The 24,767-nt window shown below is 52.6% G+C and overlaps 9 protein-coding genes across 9 annotated transcripts; 7 read left to right on the top strand and 2 right to left on the bottom strand.

Moving 5' to 3' along the window:
• Positions 1-140: 140 nt before the first annotated feature.
• On the top strand, positions 141-347 carry J7T55_003431 (uncharacterized protein; the record flags this gene model as incomplete). The annotated part of the gene is made up of 1 exon (XM_053143453.1): positions 141-347. The coding sequence occupies one exon, from the start codon at positions 141-143 to the stop codon at positions 345-347; it is 207 nt and encodes a 68-aa protein (XP_052993682.1).
• A 461-nt stretch (positions 348-808) lies between these two features.
• Positions 809-1,969, top strand: J7T55_003430 (uncharacterized protein; the record flags this gene model as incomplete). The annotated part of the gene is made up of 4 exons (XM_053143452.1): positions 809-852; positions 987-1,113; positions 1,195-1,279; positions 1,356-1,969. The coding sequence occupies 4 exons, from the start codon at positions 809-811 to the stop codon at positions 1,967-1,969; spliced, it is 870 nt and encodes a 289-aa protein (XP_052993681.1).
• A 1,018-nt stretch (positions 1,970-2,987) lies between these two features.
• J7T55_003429 (uncharacterized protein) lies at positions 2,988-3,950 on the bottom strand (the record flags this gene model as incomplete). The annotated part of the gene is made up of 2 exons (XM_053143451.1): positions 2,988-3,545; positions 3,600-3,950. The coding sequence occupies 2 exons, from the start codon at positions 3,948-3,950 to the stop codon at positions 2,988-2,990; spliced, it is 909 nt and encodes a 302-aa protein (XP_052993680.1).
• Positions 3,951-7,333: 3,383 nt separating this feature from the next.
• J7T55_003428 (llantoate permease of the major facilitator superfamily) lies at positions 7,334-9,064 on the top strand (the record flags this gene model as incomplete). Its single annotated transcript, XM_053143450.1, has 3 exons — positions 7,334-7,570; positions 7,637-7,739; positions 7,803-9,064. 3 exons carry the CDS (start codon positions 7,334-7,336, stop codon positions 9,062-9,064), a joined length of 1,602 nt encoding a protein of 533 aa, XP_052993679.1.
• Positions 9,065-9,590: 526 nt separating this feature from the next.
• On the bottom strand, positions 9,591-11,180 carry J7T55_003427 (CDP-diacylglycerol-glycerol-3-phosphate 3-phosphatidyltransferase; the record flags this gene model as incomplete). Its single annotated transcript, XM_053143449.1, has 1 exon — positions 9,591-11,180. One exon carries the CDS (start codon positions 11,178-11,180, stop codon positions 9,591-9,593), a length of 1,590 nt encoding a protein of 529 aa, XP_052993678.1.
• Positions 11,181-11,489: 309 nt separating this feature from the next.
• On the top strand, positions 11,490-12,269 carry J7T55_003426 (uncharacterized protein; the record flags this gene model as incomplete). Its single annotated transcript, XM_053143448.1, has 7 exons — positions 11,490-11,540; positions 11,593-11,613; positions 11,685-11,691; positions 11,747-11,827; positions 11,893-11,935; positions 12,010-12,165; positions 12,221-12,269. 7 exons carry the CDS (start codon positions 11,490-11,492, stop codon positions 12,267-12,269), a joined length of 408 nt encoding a protein of 135 aa, XP_052993677.1.
• A 1,146-nt stretch (positions 12,270-13,415) lies between these two features.
• Positions 13,416-15,481, top strand: J7T55_003425 (uncharacterized protein; the record flags this gene model as incomplete). The annotated part of the gene is made up of 10 exons (XM_053143447.1): positions 13,416-13,532; positions 13,590-13,913; positions 13,977-14,078; positions 14,136-14,180; positions 14,240-14,256; positions 14,304-14,406; positions 14,456-14,854; positions 14,906-15,032; positions 15,095-15,220; positions 15,279-15,481. 10 exons carry the CDS (start codon positions 13,416-13,418, stop codon positions 15,479-15,481), a joined length of 1,563 nt encoding a protein of 520 aa, XP_052993676.1.
• Positions 15,482-18,080: 2,599 nt separating this feature from the next.
• J7T55_003424 (peptidoglycan-binding lysin subgroup) lies at positions 18,081-19,007 on the top strand (the record flags this gene model as incomplete). Its single annotated transcript, XM_053143446.1, has 2 exons — positions 18,081-18,186; positions 18,247-19,007. The coding sequence occupies 2 exons, from the start codon at positions 18,081-18,083 to the stop codon at positions 19,005-19,007; spliced, it is 867 nt and encodes a 288-aa protein (XP_052993675.1).
• A 3,184-nt stretch (positions 19,008-22,191) lies between these two features.
• On the top strand, positions 22,192-24,574 carry J7T55_003423 (DUF907 domain protein; the record flags this gene model as incomplete). The annotated part of the gene is made up of 2 exons (XM_053143444.1): positions 22,192-24,479; positions 24,541-24,574. 2 exons carry the CDS (start codon positions 22,192-22,194, stop codon positions 24,572-24,574), a joined length of 2,322 nt encoding a protein of 773 aa, XP_052993674.1.
• Between the last annotated feature and the right edge of the window lie 193 nt (positions 24,575-24,767).

The raw sequence follows: 24,767 nt of genomic DNA, 5'->3' as shown, positions 1-24,767 counted from the left end.
TGTGGCCCCTATGGTTTGAAAGGAAGAGTAATCGCACACGAAATGGGAAGTCTGCTCTATCATATCAAGTTGTAATTCATAGTCCCAACGAGTAAATCGAGTAGATGAAGCAAGAGCCGATGTATTTCAATCTTTGAACCATGCTATTCCATAAGCAGCGACCCGGCGAGATTAACATCACCCAGTCTATGTCACATGAGCCACAGTCATGTAACAGTATCAGCGCCAACAAAAATGACCTGGACAACAATCACAAACAAAATCAACGCAAACAGATTGAAAACGATATCAAGGTTACGCTGGTCAAGACTGCGAAGTCCAGGATGACCAACTTGCCCACACCATGAGATCCTCTCAATAAAACTATGATACACCTCCAGTGACATCTAATGACTGTGGAGAAACTTGCCTGGCAATCAACTACTTCAATCTTCGCGTTACCATGTTCTTGGTACACAGTTATGCAACCAAGGTATGGCTCATCAAGACAGGGGGATTTGGAGGCAGCTTCTGGGCTGCTTTAGAAGTAATTGGACAGCTACATGCTGTCTTAGAAGTAGACTTCCTTGTTTGGTTCCCAGAGTGCAAGACAATGCAGTGATACTGTAGAAAAGGACACCAGGTGAGCCCTGGAGCTCGCGAACTAGAAAGATCAGACCAACCGCGAAGAAGTCGAAGTCTATTCACCGGCCCAACTTTCCACCCAACGAGCTTCGCCAAAACTTGCATCACCAACCACTTGTGATCTCTGCCAATCAACAGATCACTGCTGTACCATCAAGCAACAAAGCAAGATTACTCTGCAAAGATGGATCAAGTTCCTCTCTCTGCTGAGCAGCAGAGTGATGCCCAGTAAGTTACTATGAACATTAAACTCAATTTTTCATTTCCACCGGTTTCCATAAACTTTCCCCAACACTCTTCCCCGTTTGACACACATCACCCGCCTCTGTACGCATATTCTAACGGGTTGAACCTGACCTAAGGCTCCTGCACACCGGCGACGGGGCCGACTGCGTTGTTCGCTGTGGCGAACTCACTCTCAAGGTCCACAAAGCGATTCTCTGTGATCGCAACCCGTACTTTCGGGCTACATTCGCAATGAAATTCATGGTATGTTGTAACAGATGCCTGGCTCCAGATCTAACAGAATGCAGCCTGGTTCTAGCATAGCAATGCTAAGCGTTACGATAGGAGGCCTTCAGCAACATGATCAACTTGCAGGAAGTGGTGACTCCCACCATGGTTTCAGCTATCATCAAGTACATCTATGTGGCCAGTAAGGCCCCCCCCCCCCGGCCCGACTTCGGTACACGTTGTTGCAGAAAACCATTGACCTGACTCTATGTTCCCAGGGCCCGCCGTTGGATTTGACCTGCAGGTGTACGGACCTATGGATGACGCCTACTTCTACAACTTCATCTTGGAGCTCTATCGCCACGCAGACTTCTTTCAGGTGATTACCCTGAAGAACGCTATCATAAAAGAGCTCAATAACCGCCTCAGAGCTTCCTCCGAGATTATATTCGACGGGTGCTTGAAGGAAGCCGAGCCCGAGAAGTTCAAGAAGGCCCTTCACGACCCCATGACCGGTGCTATCTTTGCATTTGACACATCCAACGTCTACTACGACGTCTATGAGCCTTTACGCGCCGAGATATTCCACTTCGTCGAGATTTGCTACCCAGTCCTGTCGAGAATGGGTGACGACTTTCACGCCTACCTCCGTAAGGCTCCCGAGCTGAGCATCGAGATCCTCAAGAGGATTGGCGAAGCCAAAGACTCTATGTTTCTGGCACCCGGTCCAGAGGCGAGTTGCATGTTCTGTGACGAAACCATCTGTGCCAATCCGATTCTCTACATCGTGCAGCCCGAGTTCGGAATGGTGGTGGACAGCCGTGGAAAAATCCGATACTTTTGCAGTCGGTTGAAGTGCATCCGCCAGATCAAGGCCAAGGACTTCTGGTAGAGAATCTAGGCTTGCTTGTCACGTCTTTTGCCGTCATGACGGTTGTGGTACTGCTGGCTGTGCTTCTCTGCTTATGCAGGCAGCTGGTATTCATAGGATGCTTCTATCCAGTCAGGTGTGCATCCGTATCTTGGTGCTCACATAGCGGGATGCTACCAATGCAGTAATCACTACTCACTGAAGGGTACCTGTCGATAGCCTATGAATTATACTCTTAATCTAGGCTCGGCTGTTATGAAAATCAAGGCAACTCCAGCGCAAGGGCGCTCAGTATCCACTACATTCCCTTCTCCTGGTGTTAATCTAATGTGAGGATGCATTTTGTCCGCAGCTGTACTGATTTGGGAGAAGTATAGAGGGGGAAATACTGCAAGCAGGTAGCTCTCGGGGCTCAAGTGACTCACTTTTCCAACAATAGGCTCCGCGTGCTCTCTCTGGCGCCATTTGTATTTATGGGCATCATATGTCGGTCGATCCTGGCTCATTATGTGGCTCACAGGCATGAATTACTGTGGGTAGTTCGGACGGAAGGATGGATATGCCTGGTGATCTATCAGCCCAGAGTGCAAGCCTCGGGCAGAACAATGCCCTGGAACTACTGTTGTGAGTCTTAGCTAGGAGAAACCTCGAAGACCTGCAGAATCGTATCTGAATTGGTGACGATCCCATCTTTTTGTGAGACTGAATTCTTTGTGTTTTCTTTTGCTCACCCTGATCACATACGCCTCAATCTCTTTTATAACTCTCATGGAGTGTTCTTTTGAACCAGACACTTGACGCAGCTGAATCAAGCACACAAGATTGCGGAGATCATGTACAAGAACTTAGGAAACAGAGATCCTAGCGCCACAGGTTCCCTGTGCAGTCCTGTGGAACATATTTAAAGCATATTCGTCGTCAGAGATTTATTTCAATGTGACTTTATGTAGTTCATCAAATATCTTTCAAAACCCGCCATGAATTATCCCTTTCTATATGGAAATGGGAGATGCAAAACCTTAAACCTTATGCCCTCGGTCTAGTCTCCAGGCCCAGTGCCAGAGTATCCTTTCAACGTTGTGCAATCCAGCATGTTAAACTCAATAAAAGGGGTATCAACCAGAATTCCAAAAACTTCTCCCAGTCCCTCCGTGTCACTCAAAGGCTCCAGGTTCGAGAACACCGTACCTTTTACCGGCGCTGGTGCCCACTGGCCCTCATTAATAGTCGAATTGAACAGCCGTACTTGCCGATCGCACTGAGTGCCATTGGCGAAGATTGGCTGGTTTGTGATGTTTTGGTAGACCTCGACGGGGAAAGGGTTGGTCGTCCCTTGGTCGAGGGGTGAGAACTCCAGCGTGACGTATTTGCCGGAGTCGTCCGCAGCTTGACCTTTGAAGTAGGTTGAGCCACTCGGTAACCGTGCATAGGCTTCGCACCCAGGCTCGAATTTAGACGGGTAAACTGTCGTGCCGTAGGCTCGGGAGCCATTGATCGCCACCTGGTTGTCGGCGCTGATCATCTGAGCTGGCGCCATCGTAAATGATGAATAGCCATCGCCAAGTAGGTCTATGAAGGGGAATGACCATCCAAAGCGCTGTCGTGGTCAGTTAGCATTGTGTTCTCATAGTCTTGTCACGAGAATGCTCACCTGGAAATCCTGGACATTGATGCTGAGAGCAGCTAGCTGGATATCGTGGTCCAGTCCGGCTGTCACAAGCACAGGGTACATGTCCGCTGGGAAGTCGGGCATTAAGCTCCTATATGCACCCTCGAGGATGGCATGCTGTGAAGGTATAATGCTCCTCGCAGTAGAAAGAGGTATTGGTACTATCGCCAGTGTTGTGTTGAGGGTCCCTGTCGCGTCGTTTGGATACTGTTGTGCGATGGGATTTGGCTGACTACTGGTGGTGCACGTGTCTTGAGCCGCTATGCTCAACAACACAGACGAGAGGAGGAGGGTCGCCAGCGCGGTGACGTGAAAGACCTTAATTCCGGGCATCTTGGACCAGAGGGTACGGTTTGGATGAGCCCATGTGTAGAGGCCAGGGGGGATCCAAGGAAAAGGTGCGTGTAGGGACGGAGATGGACGGCTCAACATAACTTTTAAATGGCCTGGTCATCTTACTGCATGCGTCGGCGCTGTTGTAAAGGATGGGTCGGTATACAAGAAAACTCCGGGACCATGTAAGCACGAGGCTGCACAGAAGCAACCCATTCGGGCCGCGCTGTCATTTTGTTTATGAAACAAAAAAACTAGGAAAACATTCGGCGGCTTGGCTCCCGGATGCTAAGTACCGGATGAGCACCCCAAGGCCACGGCTGTCATGTGGAAGGGCAAGTGTGGTAGTCCAAACATGCTAGGCCGTGCAGATCTGCTCACAAAGGAGGATCCGAAGAGACGGGTAGGTTGGTTTCCGAGAAGATGTTGAAGCGCTGCTCAACGGGCGTTCCGGCCATTGGCTGAAACGTCCCTGACAGGAGCCCAAACGTGACCGCAAGGCCCCGCGCTTCCGTCGGGAAAGGCAAGGTGCCCATAAACAAAGAGATTAAACAGGCCGGCTTCTACTCATCCCGAGCGCAGTGTGGGCGCGCTGCAGCTCGCCAGTGCCAGCTGGCTGCAGATTATTCAGAGTTAGATGGATGAATGTGCATTGTTCTCCGGAATAGGAGGAGGCGGTCTACTAGGTCGGCCAGATGGCGCGGAAGCGATGCTTACCGGCACGAGGACGCGCGACCACCTCTCCTAGACCGCCTGCAATAGAGAGACGGGAGAGCTAGTGCCCATAGGCAGAGGTTCGTCTCGAAAATTTTGAGACTGCCCGTCAGGCTTGTGTTGTGTCTAGGTGGCATGTCGCGCGGTATGCTGTGGTCCAACGACGATACTTCACCACCCGTACCCATGACACGTTGCCCGGTCTCATCGTACCCAGCCGTCCGAGTCATCATCAGGCGACCAGCCGGACGAATTTTCACGGTGAATCGACTCCTGTAGCAGCACGAAAGCGTATTACACTCCCGTGTTGGGTGTTGGCGGGACCCGTGGCCGTCCGTGGCCGGCGTCCTGCGGGGGGAGCGGACGGAACGTCTGTGATCCGGCCTCGTTGGCGAGCAACATTGAAACTTTGATTCGCAGCCCCTGACAAGCGCGGGTTGGGGTTACTGGAGCTGCAATGAGCGACCATCTCCCAATTCGTCTAAGCTTAGCAATGCTCCTAGGGCCATCTGCCAAATGCATGCGGCATAGTTCACACAAAGAGATGCTCTGTGAGTGGCGAATTCCATATGACATTCATCCCTTTGCTCAGGAATTCAGGTCATGGCATACATTTACGCATTGGGGTATGGATGGCTAGATCTCGGCCGAGTGTGATCTTCTCTCGGCCGATACTCCCTGAAATAGAAGGCTACGCAAACCAGGTCCGGTTGACACCCTGAAGGTTTACGCAAGCAAGCAATCAAAAATCCCCGCAGTGCTTGAAAAGATCACAGTTACATCGACCAGGTCAGCGCGCACATATGATATGTGTTTTACCTGTTTATATACGGGTTAGACCACCCGGGTAAAAGCTGCGTGCACCTGGGGGATCACCACTGCCATGGGATGCCTGCAAGTAAAGCTTGACAATGCCAGTCTAGATGGACCAATGTTTCAATATCTAAGTGTTTCCATGAAATATATTGTGGATCATATTATGGGAGAAACTAGACCACTCACACAACCTGGATCCTCAAGGCTGACATATCAGTGAGTTCATTGTTCGCCACCTACCAAGCGCACTACGCCCGCGGATTTTACTGGGCTGGAAACGAGCGCGAGTCTTCTGACATATAGTGCAGAAGGGGATAGATACGAGAACCCCAAATTTCTAAGAGATATCCCAATGGGAGAATAAGTTAGAGCTTGTGGTTTGGCTGGATGCCATAGGATGCACCACCTCGCAAGGTGTATCGACAACTGACGACCCATTTCTCCACAACACAGTAAGCTGCGTCAATTGGCCCGCTTTCTGCAAGAGCATTGACGCCAGGATCAATTTGGTAGTGTCTCAGAGTTCGTGGTAGTAGTTTAATCAACGTTCTATGAATACTAATCGTGTAGATTACCTTGCCTGCTGTAGTAAACTATATCTGCGGTCAGCTTCCTTTGTCTCTTGTCTCTAAGGCAGTGATGCTCTATGCCATTGTGTAGCTATTAGTATATCTGTAAGGTCGCTCGTCCTAATGGTCAACAACTGTGCACATGGTATAGAGGTGGAGGTTCTAAATCAACCAGGCGTCTTCTCGTGGGGACAGTGACGGGTAATCTGGCAAGATGAATGATTTATAGGCGATTTAATATATCGGAACTGGTCAAGATTGGACATTGAACCTACTATATCGAGGTACAAGCCTCGGTCGCATGTGGATTCCATGCTCCTGCGTGTTTCACTTGCTATCGGTCGAGAGACAAGTAAAAGAATGGGTTTACCCGCATGAACCTATCGAAATGTGAGTCAGATGTGTGACCACGCGCATCGTGTAACTAATGTATCTGAGGCGTCTTTACACCGGAGTGGATAGAAGATCGGCGATTCCTTTTTGAGCGTACTTTTACGTATCTCTTCAATCCTTCTTGACCACCCTTGTCTGTCATGTCATATTCTGTTTGCAAGACAAGCTAATTTGATGAAGTATAGATAAAGGCTCCCAAGATTCACCGACTGCGAATACTCAAGGCAACAGAGTCCATTCCAGAGACAATTTGGAAGAAATGTCCAACAGAAAGCTGTCATGAAGATCTGGCTGATTTCCATTGTGGAATGGGAGGGCAAAGTTGCCGGAGAGCCCCTGCCCGGGCAGATTAAATGTTCATAGCACAACATATTCGCTTTAATTCTCGGCTCTCAACATGAACCCGAATTTGTAGACGTGATGATTTTCGTCAGCCTGGCTCCTGCAGCCCATCCAATCTGGTTTCCGCTCATCCGGCCCGCCACCAAAATGTCGGCAGCCACTCGGCTGCGAGAAGCATCCGACTCATGCCCCCTGCACAACTTTCGATGTGCCTGAAAGACTATTTCCAGCTTAACGGCGATAAGGAATTTCTGTACAACGACATGAACTCATAACCCACTCTTGATGCCTCGTTGGTTGCTATCAACGCCTTGCGTGCTTCGTGGAACCAAAGTCGCGATCACAAACTTTTCCACAAGTGGAAGATAACATGAGCTTCTTACTGCCTGTTTGGCAGAGTAAGCCGCAAAGCGGTTCATGAAAGAATGAACATGGCTTATAAGTCAAAGGCACTGAAGCGGTAGGCTCTCGTAGGATGTATTTGAACCCCCTTTGCCTGGCGCGGGACCGGTTCTTCAGAGTCTGACCGTAAGCTTCCGTACATTCACCATGGTGAACGACGACAACGTCCAAGCCGCAAAGGAACAGCCTTCAGTGTCCTCGGACAAAGCTTCCATCAGACTGGCCAAAGTTGTCTCGGAAAGTGGCGCCGATGAGACTTTGCAGCTGCTCGAGGAGCATGGCGCCAATGTCGGCGAGCTGACGCCTGAGATTGAAGGGAAGCTCAAGGCGAAAATTCGTAACCATATCCTGGTGCTTGTCATCATCATCGATCTTATGCTCTATGTATGTTAACAAATTGTCCACGGAGTGAGTATCTTTGACTTACACGGCTGATGCCACTCCCGATAGATCGACAAGGCGACTCTGTCTTATGCTGCCCTACTGGGTATATACGAGGAGACTGGAATCAATGACACCCAGTACAATAATCTCAACACGCTTTTCTATGCTGGTAAGATACTTCGATGTTCAACTAGGATCGAACTGAGCGACTCACCCGTGCTTCTTCCACCAGGATACATGGTCGCCCAGATCCCCGGTCATTACCTGATGCAGAAGCTGCCGCTGGGACGATTTGTCACCATCTCAGTATTCCTCTGGTCGGTAGTGGTCTTTCTCCACTGCACAGCTAAGAGCTATGGCGGCCTCATCCCCCTGCGGTTCTTCCTAGGTTTCTTCGAGTCTTGTCTCGTCCCAGCTATGGAGGTGACAATGGGCATGTTCTTCACCCCGGCCGAGGCTGTGCGTTATCAGCCGCTGTTCTGGACCTCCTGCCTCGCATCTCCCATCCCGGCTGGGTTTATCGCATATGGGCTCCTACACATTCAATCGCAGGCCGTCCTGCCGTGGAAATTTTTCATGATTATTACCGGCGGTATCACTCTGTTCATTGCAGTGTACACCTTCTTCTTCTACCCGGATAACCCAGCGAAAGCCAGCTTCCTGACCCTCGACGAGCGTGTCCACACAATCCGACGGATCCACGCCGCGACAAAGTCGTCCATCGAGCAAAAGATGGTCAAGAAGTCCCAGATTTATGAGACCCTCCGCGACCCGGTCTCCTGGCTCTTCTTCCTGACCGCGCTGGCAAACCAGCTTTCCAATAACCTTGCGTATCAACAGAACCTACTCTTCCTCGCCATCGGCGTCGACACCCTCGGGTCGACGCTCGTGTCCGCCGCCGGCGGTGCCTTCGCCGTGGTGTGTTCCGTCTTCGCCACCGTCTTCCTCAAGCTTTTCCCCGGCCGCACCGCGTTCTGGGGCGCCTTCTGGTCCATGTTTGCCGTCGCAGGCGGTATCGGCATGGTTGCGATCAAATGGACTGAACGGCTGCCGCTCCTCGCCTGCATGCTGCTTGCTGGCTCGACGTTCGGAATCACATACATCATCGCCCTCGGATGGAACACGGCGACAGCGGGTGGGTACACCAAGAAGTTATTCCGAAATGTGATATGGATGGTGGGCTATAGCGTGGCGAATCTGGTGAGCCCGCAGATCTGGGCTGAGAAGGACGGGCCGCGTTACTATGGGGCTTGGATCACGCAAATTGTGGTCAGTTGGATTGGGGCTCCGCTCTGCATGTTTGCGATTCACTTCATCCTGTCGCGAAGAAACAAAGAGCGAAAAGGGTGGATCGCGGAACAGGAGGCATTGGGGTACCGGCCTGTTGGTATGGTCCAGGTCGAAAAAGACGGCAGCACTGTGCAGGTTGAGGCAGACATCTCGCTGCTGGATCTTACGGACTTGGAAAACAAGTACTTCCTGTACCAGCTGTGACACATAAGCGCAGTAACCGGGAGAAGCAGTGTCTGCTCGTCGAGTAATGGCGTCCCATATCAGGGTATATGTAGAAAAACAGCCCCAAGCCGAGGTCGTTAGGCACTTAAGTCTTGAGATATTCAGTGAATTTTTATGTGAGGGTATCATGCTAAATAGTAGCAGCTCTGCTCAACTATCGAGCAAAGCATGGATGGTGTCCGCTATAGCCTGCCAGTCGAGTTACCGATGTACAAGTCGCTCGAGCTTTCCACACATAAGATCGACTGCGGTAGCCTGATACCTGGAGTATGGATCCGAATACCGAGATGTCGTCGAGGTACAAGGCGTCCCAGCTGCTATGCGGCCAACGTTGGCTAAAGTGATGCTGCCACAATGGCTTTCATTCACCAAGCGCATTCGACCAGCCGACATAGCCCATCTCAGTTATGGATTCTTTCCATCGAGGAACTCGTCATCTCATCAGGACTGCTAACCAAAATATCGAATCGTTATATTAGGGGTGCAGTGCAATCATTTGCTGCTCTCACAGCGCACCGCCCACCAGCGAAACGATCCACATCGCAAGTCGCACCTTTAAGCTGACTCTCCTCTCTGTTCTGGCAAAGTCATCCCTCGTGACTTGAGTGGCATGCTCTTGGAGCCAGCGCTGCTCATCACCGAGCCTCTTCTTCAAGTCTTCGTTTCGCGTCAGGATCATCGCATTGGCCTCGATATCCAAGGAATAACTTCGCTTCGTATAGTTTGAGCTCCCTACCAGGCTCAGCGAGGGGTTCGATTCCGAGGGTAAGGTGACCCAGATGCCCTTGGCGTGGTAGGTCCAGCCGCCTGGCTCGTTGACGCAACCTTTTCTCCATTCCTTGAGGGTGATGGCCAGGTCCTTCTTGCGATTATGCACGTCGTGGAGGAAATTTCGGGCGAGTAATGTGTATGCATCTGGTAACATGCCGGAAACACCTTTGGATTGGTAGAAGCCGTTCGCGAAAGGAGATGCAGTAATGACGACGTTGTGATGCGATGCAGTGGCAAGGAGAAGTTTGGTGAGTGACGGCGCTGGGTTGAAGTATCCGGCGGTGAAGGTCCAAGACGAGTTGGAGTACTCAGGGGAGGCAAGAGTCTTGAGAACGTGAGACAGGGCAGGTAACTCTGTAGAGGTGTCTGGTGACAGAAGCTGTGTCATTTGTGCCAAGGGGTAGACACTCGTGTCATGCTCGCCTTTCAGTTCAGCTGATGGATTGCTATCGGGTGTGATCAGTCCTTTGATCAAGGACGTGGACTGAGATACAAATTGCTTCGGGTTGTCGAGGGGAGACGGAGCAGCATTCTCGGCCGGCCAGACCTTGTCAAAGCCGGCTGCAGAGCTCGATGGTTCTATCCTGAAGCTCAAGGATGATACAGCATTATGCAGTCCCCAGAAGAAGTCCGTGACATCTTTGGAGGAGAATAGATGGTATCGATCTTGGCGATTTGTGAAGTAATCCGTGGAAAGATTCGCGCCAGACAAAAGTATCTCATCATCGAATCCGTACAGCTTCATGTGCTGCAGTCCCCAACCCTCGTTTATTCTCTTAGGTATGTACTTCTTTCGCAGACCAGTCAGATTGGGCGTGTGGTACATCCGTATCTCGACCCTTTCTGGTCCAAACTCCTCGACGAGCGGCGCCAGAAGCGAGGCACAAGACGGCTGGGGTGCTTCCCTCGTGCCACGCAGCGCGTCCGTCAAAATGCTGAGCTTAAGCTCAGGTTTCTTCCGCAGAGCATCCCGCAGCGTCTCGATCAGCTCCCGTTCCGTCTTCCCAATGTACAGCGTCGACAAGAAGATGCGCCGTTCCGCTTTGGAGATTTTGTCCTTCAGCGTCTCATAGAACTCGGCCGGCGTCCGCAGTATTCGAATCTGTGAGCCATTGATAGGGAACGATGGTGCAATCCTGTCGAGCTCGCTCATGAAAGGTGCAAGCATGCCTGCAGAGCTCATGGTGCTCGATGCAGGTGCGGTGCCGGCCGTGGCATAGTGACGTCGCGCTGGGAGCCTTGTGACTCGGAAGTTGGAAGTGAAGGAGAAGGGCTTTCGGGGCCTACCGATGCCACATCTTGTCACAGCACTCCGTGCAAGCATTGCCGCATCGGGAGAAGAACGGTCTCTCGTGAAATCGTGCTTCTCGGGAGCACGACGTCGAGGGCCTCGGTGGCAGTAGCAGAAGAGAAGTCGATGTCGGGAGGTTAAAGAGCAAGGGGGTGCGCTAGGCTGTAGTGACCAGGGTACGTACCTTAGATACTGGAGCTCTATGATTGGCTAGGGGTGGCCCACCCCCGTCCGTCTTGGACCTGCGTCAGGGCCCGGCGTTCAACCTCAATTCAATCGCATCACCACTCTAACCAGCACTTGACGCCTTGACGCCTTGACGCCCATTGAATAGCAGTCAAGATGTCGACCATTACCAGGACACTGGGCAACATCCGCCGTATTGGCCTAAAGGTAGGTTCCCCGCGTCCCTCGCATTTGAGTCTGCTAACGCGATCAATCGCAGGAATACTGGCATCAACTTCAAGTACGTCTTGCCCCGATCGATCCCTTGCCGGCTTCTAGATGACGACTGACCTTCGACTCTCTGTCCAACAGTATATTGGTACGGTTCGCCTGGAAGACACATGAGGACTTCATGGTTGCTAATGCTGGAGCAGGCGACACCAAGGCCGGCACTCTGGTCGGCACTGACAAGTTCGGCAACAAGTACTACGAGAACTGGTCGGATGAGCTGCCTCGTATGACTTCCAAACTACTTTCGACGCGGGTTCCTGGACAGGTCGCTGATTATCATGGCCGATAGTGCGGACACGATGGGTGGACTACAAGAAGCACGACTTTGACCCGTATGTCGAACAGCATCGCCAACCTATTGAAGTGGTGACAATTGAACTGGACTGACCATTATCGGCTGGAACAGTGCCCAGATCGAGCCTTTCTGGCACGCATGGATCTCTTACGCCGTCAACAAGCCCCCAACCGAGGACCCCATTGCCCAGGTTGCGCGCAGCTGGGCGAAGCCTCACCACATCCCGAACTACACATTCACGCGAGGCGCATACAAGCCATACAACACGTATGTTGAGGGCATCGAAGAGCCACACTACAGAATTATACTGACTATGTAACAGCACGAAGGCGAAGATTGATTCTTGGCAGCCCAAGGCCATCGCACGATGAGGGAGCGGGCACTGACTAGGAGCAAGCACCTGTACATAGGACCATAGAGGCGGTATCAACAGGCAATCCAGTGAATCTGTCTACAAGCATACAAGCCCACAAATCTCTCTCGCACGCCCTAAGCATCCTTCGCGCGTTTTAAACGGCTGCGGCTGCAGGACAACGAAGTCTGGGCCCAATATAAGTCTTGGCCTCATAGGACGCAGCTAGGGCATATCTTGGCAAGTTCAGGTATCTGACTATATAACATGAAAGCACCTCACAAAGTCTGTGGAAACCAGCCTGGATCTGATCATGGCGGTATGGTGCCCCTTGTCCAATGGGTGAAGGGTCATGAGGCCATATCGATCGCCACCTTGTCAAGCGGCAGCTCATTGTATGCTTCCGAATCATCAGCGTGCATGTAGCTATATCATTATTCACCTTTGGGTCGAATTGCGGGTGCGACTACATCGCTGTTGTCGGGCGGGTTGACAGCAGACATGATCGTCTGAGCCTATCGCCACTTATGCCGAAGACAGTTTCTGCGTCTCCTGACTGACACCTACTTCTCGCGTGGATTTCTACGAAGTTGCCAGCCAAGGTCGTATTAAACTCTTCAACGATGACTACGACCGTGTCGTCGTACTTGATGTAACTCGTTGAGCCAAGGGGACTACCTAGGTTCATCTGAACCACCCACCCCCGGGATTAAAAAAATTAGACCACGCAGAGGACTATTCATGACGTAGAACTTGCCGTACAGGCCACCTAGAATACGCAGGTACGGGTAGAAATCAACATGAGCACGAGGAGGCTTGCGCGGACTACGGTTGGAAAGCACGGATTTCCTGCCTTTAATCACCTGTGAGGCGCTTATTGACAGATGACTGAGCACAGGATGGTTACCGAAAAGCTTGTTGAATGCTTCTCTTCTGGTTCAACTTGAAATATCACAAGCATCTGGCCTTGCTCCGCTGAAATGTCATAGCCAACCGAAAGTCTTCCCCAGTGTGTATCTCCGTAGGCGTACCATCCAACTTATGTCAACATGATTTTGAAGGATGCTTCGTCACCTGTGTTCTTCTTGGATGACAGCCGGATGCCAAAGTTGGCTTTGACTGTCTGGATTATGTGACCGTAGGCAGCCAACAAACAACAGCACGCATGCTCGCAGAACTCAACTCACCGTTCAATTTCTCACGCAACATCATCCGACCTGGCAGGCCTCTTAGTCACTTTCGAGCGTTTGCAACCGCTCAGTGGCGGATGACTGCCTTCCTGGTTCATGAACTCACATATAAATTACTTCCCAGTCCGGTCCTGACTCTCCAAGTCCAGAACGTCTTACAATGCAAGCAGCTTCTTGGGTTCTACACCATTCAACAGCTGATGATGGCCCTTCTTCTTGATCGGAAGAAACTCCTGTCTCTGACAGCAGATGACATTGGAAAAATGCTCAGAAATCGTACTCTGAGTGTGGTTGATGTCGTCAAGGCGATAAGCCAGAGAATCCAAGAGGACAACAACTGTGGCCTGAACCTCGCTGCCATCATCTCTGTGGCACCCGAAGAAAAGCTGCTGGAATTGGCAGAACAGTTGGATAGAGAGATGGCGGATAACAAGCCTCGAGGGCCCTTACATGGGATCCCAGTGGTAATCAAGGTGCGCGCTGGCCAACATGCAGTCACTACTCTTTTTCTGATCCCGCTGATGACTCTGGCTCAGGATTGCTTTGTTACTCATGCAGATCTGGGGATGACCACCAGCGCAGGAAGCAATGCGTTCTTGCAAAACCGACCCATGAAAAACGCCCCTGTTGTGGACAAGGTTGGCGAGCGCTGGCTCGATGAACACTTATAGATCTGTCACTGATCTCGCCCACAGCTCCTCGCCGGTGGCGCCATCGTCATCGGCAAAAGCAACCTAACCGTAAGTCTAATAATATTCTGGAACATGTATGCAAAACTGATAACTCACGATTTACTTAGGAACTCTGCTGCTTCAAGTGAGGCTTCTCTTCCATTCAAATGCCACAATGCTGATTTGAATCAGGGGCTACGGACTCGTCGATGGGTTTTCCTCAGTTGGGGGCCAGACCAAGTCACCGTACGTCTACGGCGACCCTGTGCTAGACGAGGGAGATCTTTCACCATGGGTATGAAATTGTCACAGTCTTGTTTGTACTTCGTTGACACTGCAGAAAGAGCCCTGGCGGTTCGTCCACTGGGAGTGCGGTAAGCGTCTCTGCGGGTTTCGCCTTCATCGGTATCGGCACCGAGACCGATGGCTCCATCGTGACACCCTCGTCACGACAGGCTCTTTACTGTTTGAAGCCTTGCCGCGGCCTTATCGACTGCAGCGGCGCATTTCGGGTGTCCAGGACACTTGACACTCCAGGAGCTATGGCTCGCTCTGCTCGAGATGTGGCAATGGCTACGACTACCATGTTGGACGACAGCACGAGGATCTCACTTCCCGGTGGCTCCTATGAATCCTTCTTCAGTGACTCATTTGAAGGCTTAAAAGTTGGATTCGTGAATCCTACTTTGTGGAGATTGCCGCCTGACTTCTGGGTGCCGAGTGAGGAAGCAAAGCATCAGCATGTAAGATGACTTTGACTATGATTTCAGAATCATGGCACTGACCTTCTTCAGGACGCTTCATACCACGCAGTCATTCAGACTATGAAGACTCTGGGTGCCCAAGTAGTCTATCCCGTCGAGCTCCCCGAGGTCGAGATGCTGAAAATTGGCAGCGAGTTTGCTCAAGACATCGTGCCCTGTAAGACATCATTGTTGAGGAGGGTTGACGGACTCAGTCCTGATCTGACTCCATTTGTTCAGTTTACGAATGCGCCACAGCAACTGAGGACTTCTTGAAAGAGTACTTCGAGGAGGACTCTAGCATCCGCAGTCTCGGGGATATCGTTCAATATAACAAGGACCATCCGAAAGAGTGTCTCCCAAAGAGTAAGATGCTCTGTGTGCATATAATGTTGTGATCATTGAATGGCTAACGGTGTTGTAGACGCGCCCGATCAAGCATGTCTTATCAAAGCCGTTGAGAACCCGCCATCAGAAGACAAATGCAAGACGGCCTTCGCACATATGCACAAAGTGGCCAAGGTTGAGGGGCTCGATCAGGCTTTCAGCCAGCATAATCTAGATGTTGTGTTCGTCCCCATGGATTCTTCCGCTTGCACTCTGAGCACAGCATCAGGTAAGCCATGACGATCGCACGGAGTTCTAGGTATTCACTTAAATTTTTAGGATACCCTATTGCCAACGTACCCCTGGGAAGATATTACCTCAAGGGCATGGCCAGCCGCCCCTTTGGACTGGCCGTCTTGGCGAAGGCAGGAGGAGAAGGGACTCTCTTCAAAGTTATGACCGCTTGCGAGGCTAATTTTGCCCCTCGTGATATCCCGGAGCAGTTGATTTCCCGTCCATAATTGGACTTTCTGTTGGTCATTGGAAAATCTCAGTTAGGAAGCCTGGTGTTTTGATTCCGTCAGTGGTGGACGGCTAGATGAAGACAGGTGAATTGAGAACAAAGTCTCCCTCAGCACAGTACCAGAATACTTCACGGGCTCTTGCATGAGACACAAAAATTACGCATTTTTTTTTTAATTTCTCATTTTCCGGTCGATACAGCAGTACAGGTGGTCCCAATTGCGCAGCTATGAGCCTCAGTTATCGTGCACTCGAAAGAAAATTACTCAAGAAGCAATAAAGACGAATGACATTATGCCCATCGCATAACTAAATCAAGTCAGGGTATTTTCCTCCTGACAGCCTTAGTACTTATCACTCTTTTGCTTTTGTTGAAGAGCCAAGAAAGATCTGTCAATGGAATTATCCGGGATGTTGATAGCTATTCACGTCACCGTACACAGTCGTGTTTGCAAATATCCTGTTCCTGGCCTCATTTCCAGCGAGTTCAGCAACGGTGTTATGCGCAATCACGGTGGGAAAAAGGATCCTAAGCTTTCTGCGCCAATATGAAGATCGACTAGAATATTTCTGGTTCTATCTGTTGCGTTGAGAGATGGGTATCAGCTACCTTGATAAGGAGCTAGATTAACGAGAGGATCGAAATAGAACGATCGGTATAAGGGGTGAGTTGTCATTCTATCCATTGAATCTCAATTTACCAGTGCTCCTTTATAAGAATCTTCTTGAGATTACAAAACCACCTTCGACAAGACCTTACGACGCCTGACGAGGAGAAGGTGAGATGAAGAGCAGCAGTCTTCGAAAGAGCACATGTTAGCTCCAGCTCTAGCACCCAGGTCGAATTCTCCATGTGTCTACAACTGATTAGCCGCAGAGGAACCTCGCTTGTTCCTGGTTACGAATACGAAATATCTGCCGTTGTTGAGAAGACATGACAGCTGCAGAGGAGGCAAGTTCATCACGTTCACAATTTCCCACGTGGTGGCGCATGAGCCGACCGTACCACTTCAACGTTTGACTTCTCCGTGACACAAGCACATTTGTGGTCTGTTGATGATTGGTACCTGGTGTTTCAGAGCACGCAGTGTTTCCCCCCAGCGACTCTGATATGGCAAAATCACGGTACATGCAAAGAGGACGCAGAGGAATGACGCCGTGTTTGTACGTTGTACATTGGTAGTTGATGCCTTTGTTGCAAGGTCTTGGTCGTAGACTAACTTCGTCTCAGCTCTTTGGCTACCTCCCGAACCGTGACGGGTACCATCACAGAGGTAAACTCTATTCCCCAACCAATCCCCTTTCAAAAGATGCTTCGCTTCTTACGAGGGCCAGACAAGCATTTGTGGGCCTGAAGCTTACTTCCCCCGTGAACAGGAACTATCTTGGGCGGATCAACGGATCAACAGCACATCGCGAAAAGCGTGGCCATGAATCAGGCAGCTAGCAAGTATATACGCATTTGGGACAAGCACAAGGGCTCTTATTTAATCTTCTCGGTCTGATGTCTTCCCGCGTGGCTGGGTTGCACGCGATCTGATCTTGGCATGTGCCGGGAACGAAGTCAGTCAACTGGGCCTGTCGTGTGCTCTGACTTGGAGAGTCAGTTGTCCGACATTTGGTGTTTTGGGATAGGCCCAAAGAATTAGCTCCCGTCCGTATGACCGCGCGCACTTGGAAAAGAAGACTGCCGACGGCCTTTGCCTACAGAGCCGCATTACCATTGCATTTTGTCTTTCTGATGACTGTTCCGCCTCGTGCAGGTGCAAGGTGAAGGCTCATGCCGCGAGTTAAGGACTCCGTCCGACCCAACATGGGTTGAACACCACCTAACATAGTGATGCCGACTCATGCAGTACTCGACCTTGAGCTAGCGACCGTTGGAATATACCAACCGTTCGGTGACGTCGTCGAATGTCTGCCGTTGAGCATTCAACGCCAAGTAGAATATTTCGCACCTAAGGCTGCGCGAGACCCACCTTCTTCTTACCCCGGGGTTCCAACGCAAACCTTAAAATGCCCATCTGCGGACACTGTCCATGATTCGCCATGGCTAAACTCGGGGGTTTTTGTTTCCAAGCTCAAACTCCAAGATGGAGGAAACAGGAGAAAGGGCGAAGCCAATTTATCATGCACCCATCCATCCTGCCCTCCGCCGACTCCGGGCTGTGTAAATAGGTAGCAAGAGTATGGAGGGCATAAATGTTGACTGCTGCCCCTTGTCCACTTGAAGTGATGCGCGGTATCTCATCGCACGTTTGGGACGGATTCATTCGTTTAATACTCACTTTGTAGTTCTCCAGGGCAGTGCCGCATATCCTCTGTGAGGCTTTTCATCTTTTGCGACAAATAGTAATCTCCAGTCCTTTCCGTCACAATGCGATTTGTTCAGTTCTTGTCCGCGGCCGCGGCAATCGGGTGTATCGCAGCCGGATCTCCAGTCAACGAGAAGCGGGCGCTGAGGCTCCTGCCTCGGACGCTGGGTCAGTCGTCACGCCCCTGAACGACATCAAAGTAGTGTGACACGTGCTGACATCCCACAGAGAATGTAGCAACACCGGCCGACTCGGCAGCCAAGCCGGCTGAAGCAGCCTCGGGTCAGGCAGCTAGCCCCGCGCAAGGAGGAGGAGCAGCGGCCGGCAACGGCACCACCACCATCGTGGTACAGCAGGGCCAGACCCTCGGTGCGATCGCGAAGCAGTTCGGCACCGGCATCTGCGACATCGCAAAGGCCAGCAACCTCGCTGACCCGAACATCATCGATGTGGGCCAAACCCTAGTGATCCCACCGCCGACCGCGACACCAGACAACACCTCCTGCCTCCCGCCGCCGCCGCCGCCAGCGACAGAGCGCTGTGTGCTCGGCGGGCCGGACCGCCTGGTTATCCCATCGGACGGAATCACGGCCGAGCAGGCTGCCAAGTTTCTGAACATCACGCAGGACGCCTTCAACGCCGCGAACAAGGCCGCTATACCGTCTAACAGCAGCGCGAAGCTCACCGGCGGATCCGTGATGCAGGTGCCGGTGTGCCCCAACTCGCAGTGCACCATCTCCCAGGGGACGGTCCAGAAGGGCGACATCTTCGACAAGATCGCCGCTGCTGCGGGATCGACCACCGGCCAGATCTTGGGTCTGAACCCTGGGATTGACCGCTTTAATCTGGCGGTCGGACAGACGTTCACGCTGCCGAGCAACTGCCAAAACGTCACTGCCGGTGCCGGTGCTGCTGCTGGTGGGAATGCGACGGCCGCTGCTCCAGCTGAAGGCGGCAAAGGGAAGGGGAAGGAAGCTGCTGCGAGGTGATGAGGTTGGAAGACAGCTGCCACAGGGGGGATAGCCCAAGTAAGAGGCCTGGGTATGAAGTCAACCTGAGGATTGCGGCCTTGAGAGACGGGCTTGCTCATGTCAGGTCAGACATGGGAGACGCTGTCGGTGGATCGCCCGGGACCCGGATCCCGAGACGCAACCCCCCCGTCTGGACATCTGATACGGTGCTCTGCGTTGAATGCGAGAGGCAGTTTGCCGTCGAACGGCCTTTGAGGGTGCCCTGGAGGGCCGTACATATTTCTCCCGTCCCGCGACGCGGTTACTTGCGAGGCTAGATGCCATCCCTGTATGGGCCGGCTTGATGCTGGGGCCCCGATTTTAGGTATTATTTGTGTAATGATTTACGACCGCGAATAAAATTCCCGGTGGCGTCCGGATTCGCAAGTCTCGTCACTGCGCTCCACCGCCGAAACCGTTTGGCCGTCCGGATCCAGCGGTCTCCGGCATCCACGGCCGGCCGTGCCTGTCTGCCCGTCTCGATGTAAAGTAATTGTGGCCCCGATGATTCCATATATAGAAGCAATCAGATTGGGCGTTCGTCAGCGGCCCCAGTTCCAATACCGGGCGCGTTCATCCGTTGAATATCATACCATGCGCGACTTTCGGCGCACGATGCGATGAAGGATTTAGATTCTGATTCAGGAACGCGTTGACAGCCAGCCCTACGTTGCCTGGTGCCGGGCCAGTCTTCGCGCTCACCGTCGCGAACAGACAATCGTCCAAGGTCTCTCCCCGCGCCGGGCGTGGAGATGGTGCAGGCTGTGCATGCTGATCGGTATCTCAGATTCCCGATTCAAACGGACATAATCACCGCGAGACCGAAGGAAGTACTGCGTGATGAGGAAGCCATGACTGGAATTACGCGTGGCTGTGTCTTTTGTTTCAGGGCACACAAGATCGATTGCAGTGAGACGGGCATACGGGGTTGAGTTGTCGTGTTTGCGATGGGATCTGAGACCTGGGTGGGGAAGTTTGAGAAGGCGCTTGCTGCATCTCCACCGCGAGTGCCGTGTCGTGCCATGCCATGCGAATCGCACGTGTGAGGGAATGGAGTTTGTAAGAGTTATGGGTACAGATCCCACAGGTGGTGTTGCTTTTGAGAGTGCCTTTTGCATGTGGAGGTGGGTACCGTGGGAAGGGGATTGGACGACCCAAGAACGAATGACTATCGATAAGCCAAGCTGATAGAACAACTGGTCGTTCGGGAAGGAACCAAAATTTACGGCCGCGTCATTTCGAGCCACAAGGTGTTGCCCTCTGCTCTGGTGCCCCCCTCCCCCTCCCCCCTCGCCCCCCGCCATTCCTACGCGAATACGAACAACCCTTGACGGTGCGGGTGAAGAAACCTTGTTCGAGTCTAGGCGAGTTTATTCCAAGATTTTCTTGAATCTTCCAACCTGGAAACGGCAGTCTTAGATGTAATCTCGTCTGGTAGCATTCATCTAATTGATGACATGTCTGGTTACAGTAAGCATTCCTTGCCGTTTGCCTCTGGTGAAATTGAATCTGGATAGTGGACGAATGGGTAACGTGAAAACAACCGACGAACTGTCAACAATGAGCGAATTCTCAGTCATAAAGAAACGGGTTCCTAGAGACATGATAAACCGTCCTACCATTGCAGCAAATTGCCCGTGGCTACGGTTACCTGGTCTACTATATACAGTACAGTATTGGAATAAGCCGGTTGGAATGGCCTGGGATTTGGCCCAGCAACCTTGGACGACAAATGAGCCAGCCAAGTTGGGCGGCCGTCGTTCCTGTGGGCGATACGAGGTCTGCACTGCCACGCCTCCGCATATCCCATTGGCCAGGGCGGTTCGCCGTCAGTCTGACTGAGCTACACATACAGTAGACTCGTAGAAAAGAGAGAAACGGGTTCTTGCGTCCATCCACGAATGACAGAACTGGACGTGGCTGTCAGCAGTCCGAGCATTGGGTGCTGGAGGCGGGCTGCAGTGGTGCTCGGAGTCCACGCATAACGTGTGTGAGGGAGCAGGTACATTGTCCAGTCGGTCCAGGATTATTTTGGTCCTTGTTCGTGTCGTCAGTCGCCGGGATTGGACTGTCAGGATTGTTTGCGTAGTGGATCCTCAGCAGCGGCCCGTTGTTGATCGGAGGGATGATCACAACAGCTCTGCCCAGCTACCCTTCCATCTTCCCAGCTGGGAAGGCCTTGGAACATGAACCAGCCCATTTCTGTCCTAGGCGGGCCCACGGACTTCCCAGAACCGCATCGGAAACGGAGCTGTCTGTTTCTGTTTCTGGGGGAGGGGTGGGTGCCTGTCGAGACTGTGTCTGTCTGTGCCTGTTGTAATCACTGTGCTAGTTGTGCCCACTGCCCAGGCAAGATTCTGGCGGTCTGATCTGATCTGACCGAGAGCCCTGGCAGACGATAATGAATGGGAGGAGGCTGGGTCGAGCCTTGGGTCCTTGGTCCTGGACGCTGACGGGTCCGAGACGGGCAACACGGCAACAAGGCTCACGTTTTTAGCGTTTTAGCGTTTTAGCGCCCAGCCCACCTGGGCGGGTGTGGTTAGCTCGGCGCTGCTCGGTAGCTCTCTAGTGCTCCAGGCTCTAGTGACCGTCTGGGCACCTGGCAGCTCCTGGGCGCACCCCAACAAACACCCGCTTGCCATCGCCTCTCGCCTCTGCCCGGTCCTTGACGTCGTCCAACTACTTTTGCTCCAACTTCCCGCCTTCCCGCCTACTCACCTCTAACCCACCTCACCACCACCTTCGTACCCTCCCGCCTCACGTGTAAAGGACGGGCTAAAACGTGGCTAACAAAAGGGAACGGGCACACACTCTCGCAGCTGGGAGCACGGCTCGCTCGTCACTCGCTTTCACCGTCCGTCCGGATTTCTAACTCGGGCTCACGCTTCAGGCTCAGACTCGGGTTTTGGCTTTCGTCTTGCCTCGCATGACGCCCACCTTCTCTGGCTGGCCTTTGGCATCCGCTCGCTAGGTCATTTCCCTCGAGGATCTGATTAGAAAATCGAAACACCAAGGACAAAAGAACAAGACCCGACAAGGGCAAAATATAAACACCTCTTGGCCGAGCTCCAACTCTCCACCCACTCGCCCGCGTGCGACCGACCGATCCGACCGCCCGACCGACTGATCGACCGCGCACTCGCTGTCACCACCATCGCCCATCATGCGCTTCTCACATACTCAGCGACTTCCCTTCCTCCTCCTATGCCTCCTCCGCGCCTCTCTCTTCGCAAACGCCGAATATGTACTCCAGACGACCTCGCTCAGCACCTGCCAGGCCAATTCCGGCTTCTCCGCCAGCCTGTTCGATGTCGTCTTCACGCCAAATAACGACTCTGTCGCCGTCGACATGACCGCCACCTCCACCGTTGAAGGCTATGTGACCTTCGACATCTCTATCACCGCCTACGGCTATGAGATCATGCACAAGACCATCGATCCCTGCTCGGCTGGCGACGGCTTCAAAGGTTTCTGTCCCATGAGTCCCGGCAACCTGAACAACCCCTTCAATATCCAGATCGACCCGAGCGCAAAGTCTCAGATCCCTGGCATCGCCTACACCTTTCCCGATATCGACGCGAAGGTTCGTGTGTACATCAACAAGACAGACGGCAGCCCCGTCGCCTGCGTCCAGGCTGCCGTGTCTAACGGCAAGACTGTCGATCTTGTCGGCGTCAAGTGGGCCTCTGCCGTCATTGCCGGGCTGGCTCTTGCCTCCTCCGCCCTCATGTCCGGCCTGGGCCACCAGAACGCTGCCGCTCATGTCGCCGCCAGCGCCCTGTCGCTTTGCGGCTACTTCCAGTCCCAGGCCATCATTGGCCTCGTCGCCATTCCCCTGCCGCCTTCCGTCCAGGCCTGGACTCAGGACTTCCAGTGGAGCTTGGGAATCATTAAAGTCAAGTTCATGCAGAACATTTTCACCTGGTATCAGCGTGCCACCGGCGGTACTCCCGCCTCGCTGTTCGATTCCCTGACGAAGTACTCGGTCCAGGTGCAGAAGCGATCGTTGGCCCTGGAGGAGGTGCCAGCCGTCAATGGCTTATACCGGAGGGCCGTCGCGATGATGCCGCGAAGCGAAGTTACGGCGAAAGCGGCACGCCACCTCGCCAGAATTGCGAAGCGTGCGGGCAACTACAAAAGCCCGTCCGGTGACTATGTCGTCACGGGTGTCCAGCGGTATGCATACCAGGCAGGCATCGAGACCACGAACTTTTTCTTGACGGGACTCGTCTGGTTCTGTATATTCCTGATCCTGAGCGCCCTGGCCGTGGTCGCGTTGAAATACGCCTGCGAGGGGTGCGCCAGGGCCGGATGGATCAAGTCAGACTCCTTCTCCGACTTCAGGCGGGACTGGCGTACTCACATGAAGGGTATTTTATTCCGAATCAGCCTGGTCGGCTTCCTTCCCATGTCTGTTCTGTGCCTCTGGGAACTTACCCAGGGAGACTCTCCAGCCGAGATGGTTTTGGCTGTCTTCTTCTTTTTGGGCATCCTGGTGTCACTCAGCTGGGCGGCTTTTAACGTCATCCGCATGGCCAGGCGGTCTATCGCGCTGCACAAGAACCCGGCCTATGCTCTGTATTCCGACACTCACGCACTCAACAAGTGGGGTTTCTTGTACATCCAGTATCGCGCCTCGGCGTACTACTTTATTGTGCCAGTACTCATCCACACCTTATTCAAGGCCATATTCGTCGCCTTTGCTCAGAAGTCGGGTGTCGCACAAGCCGTTGCCCTGATCATCATCGAAGTCACTGCCCTGATCGGCACCAGCGTCCTGCGTCCGTATATGGACAAGTCGACCAATGCCTTCAACATCACTATCTGCGTTGTTAATTTCCTTAACGCTATTTTCCTCCTCATTTTCACCGACGTGTTCGATCAGCCTGGCCTCATGACTGGTATCGTTGGCATCTTGCTATGGATTCTGAACGCGGCGGTCACGCTGATCTTGCTGCTCATCTTAATCATCACTACCGTGATCATCTTCTTCAAGACAAATCCGGATGGCCGCTACCAGATGGCCGACGACCGCACCTCCTTCATGAAATCACAGTCTGTTCTCAACACTACAACACAACTCGATGCTCTAGCCGCCACCGCACGAGGAGACCACGAGGGCGGGTACATCAAGGCTCGCATTGAGGACGAGGACGAAGAGGACACTACGTCGTCCCGGTCCGACCTTCCGCGCCACCATGGCGTCCCCCGGGTACGCGGACATGGGGACAGGCGCAGCGGTACGAGTCTGGTACCGTCGGAGGAGCTTAATGAAAAGGACGCAATGGTCCAACGGCCAGTATCAATTCCGAGCACTGCAGACTCAGCCAGCCTGAGAGATATGCATCGCGCGCCTGTGCCAGTAAGCCCCCTGGCTAGTGGAGCTGGCTCGAATGGAGCCCACCAGCCACACAGCGCCATTCCGGCGCAGAGGGGCGGTGATCACACAGGGTGAGTGCGATGACAGTGCGCGTGGCTCAATCCGACGATCTTGTCTAACGATTCCTGGCAGCCCATGGCAACGAGGCCTTGGCTACGACTCATGATGAACAGCTCATCCAAAAGATTTTGGATATATTTATAACGTTTGAACATAATATGTGCTTGAAAGTAGCTTCAGCATAATCGGGTGGACATAACTGGTAATATGCCTAGCCCGGCTTCACACATTTGTCTCGCACATAGTTGGCAAAAATACCGGGGTTCGGATCTAGTTAGTTATTTCCGGGCTCGTTCTGA

This window comes from Diaporthe amygdali (genome assembly GCF_026229845.1).
Source record: "Diaporthe amygdali strain CAA958 chromosome Unknown NODE_14_length_1008325_cov_65_372321, whole genome shotgun sequence".
Lineage (NCBI taxonomy): Eukaryota > Fungi > Ascomycota > Sordariomycetes > Diaporthales > Diaporthaceae > Diaporthe > Diaporthe amygdali.
This window is presented reverse-complemented; position numbering and strand designations above follow the sequence as displayed.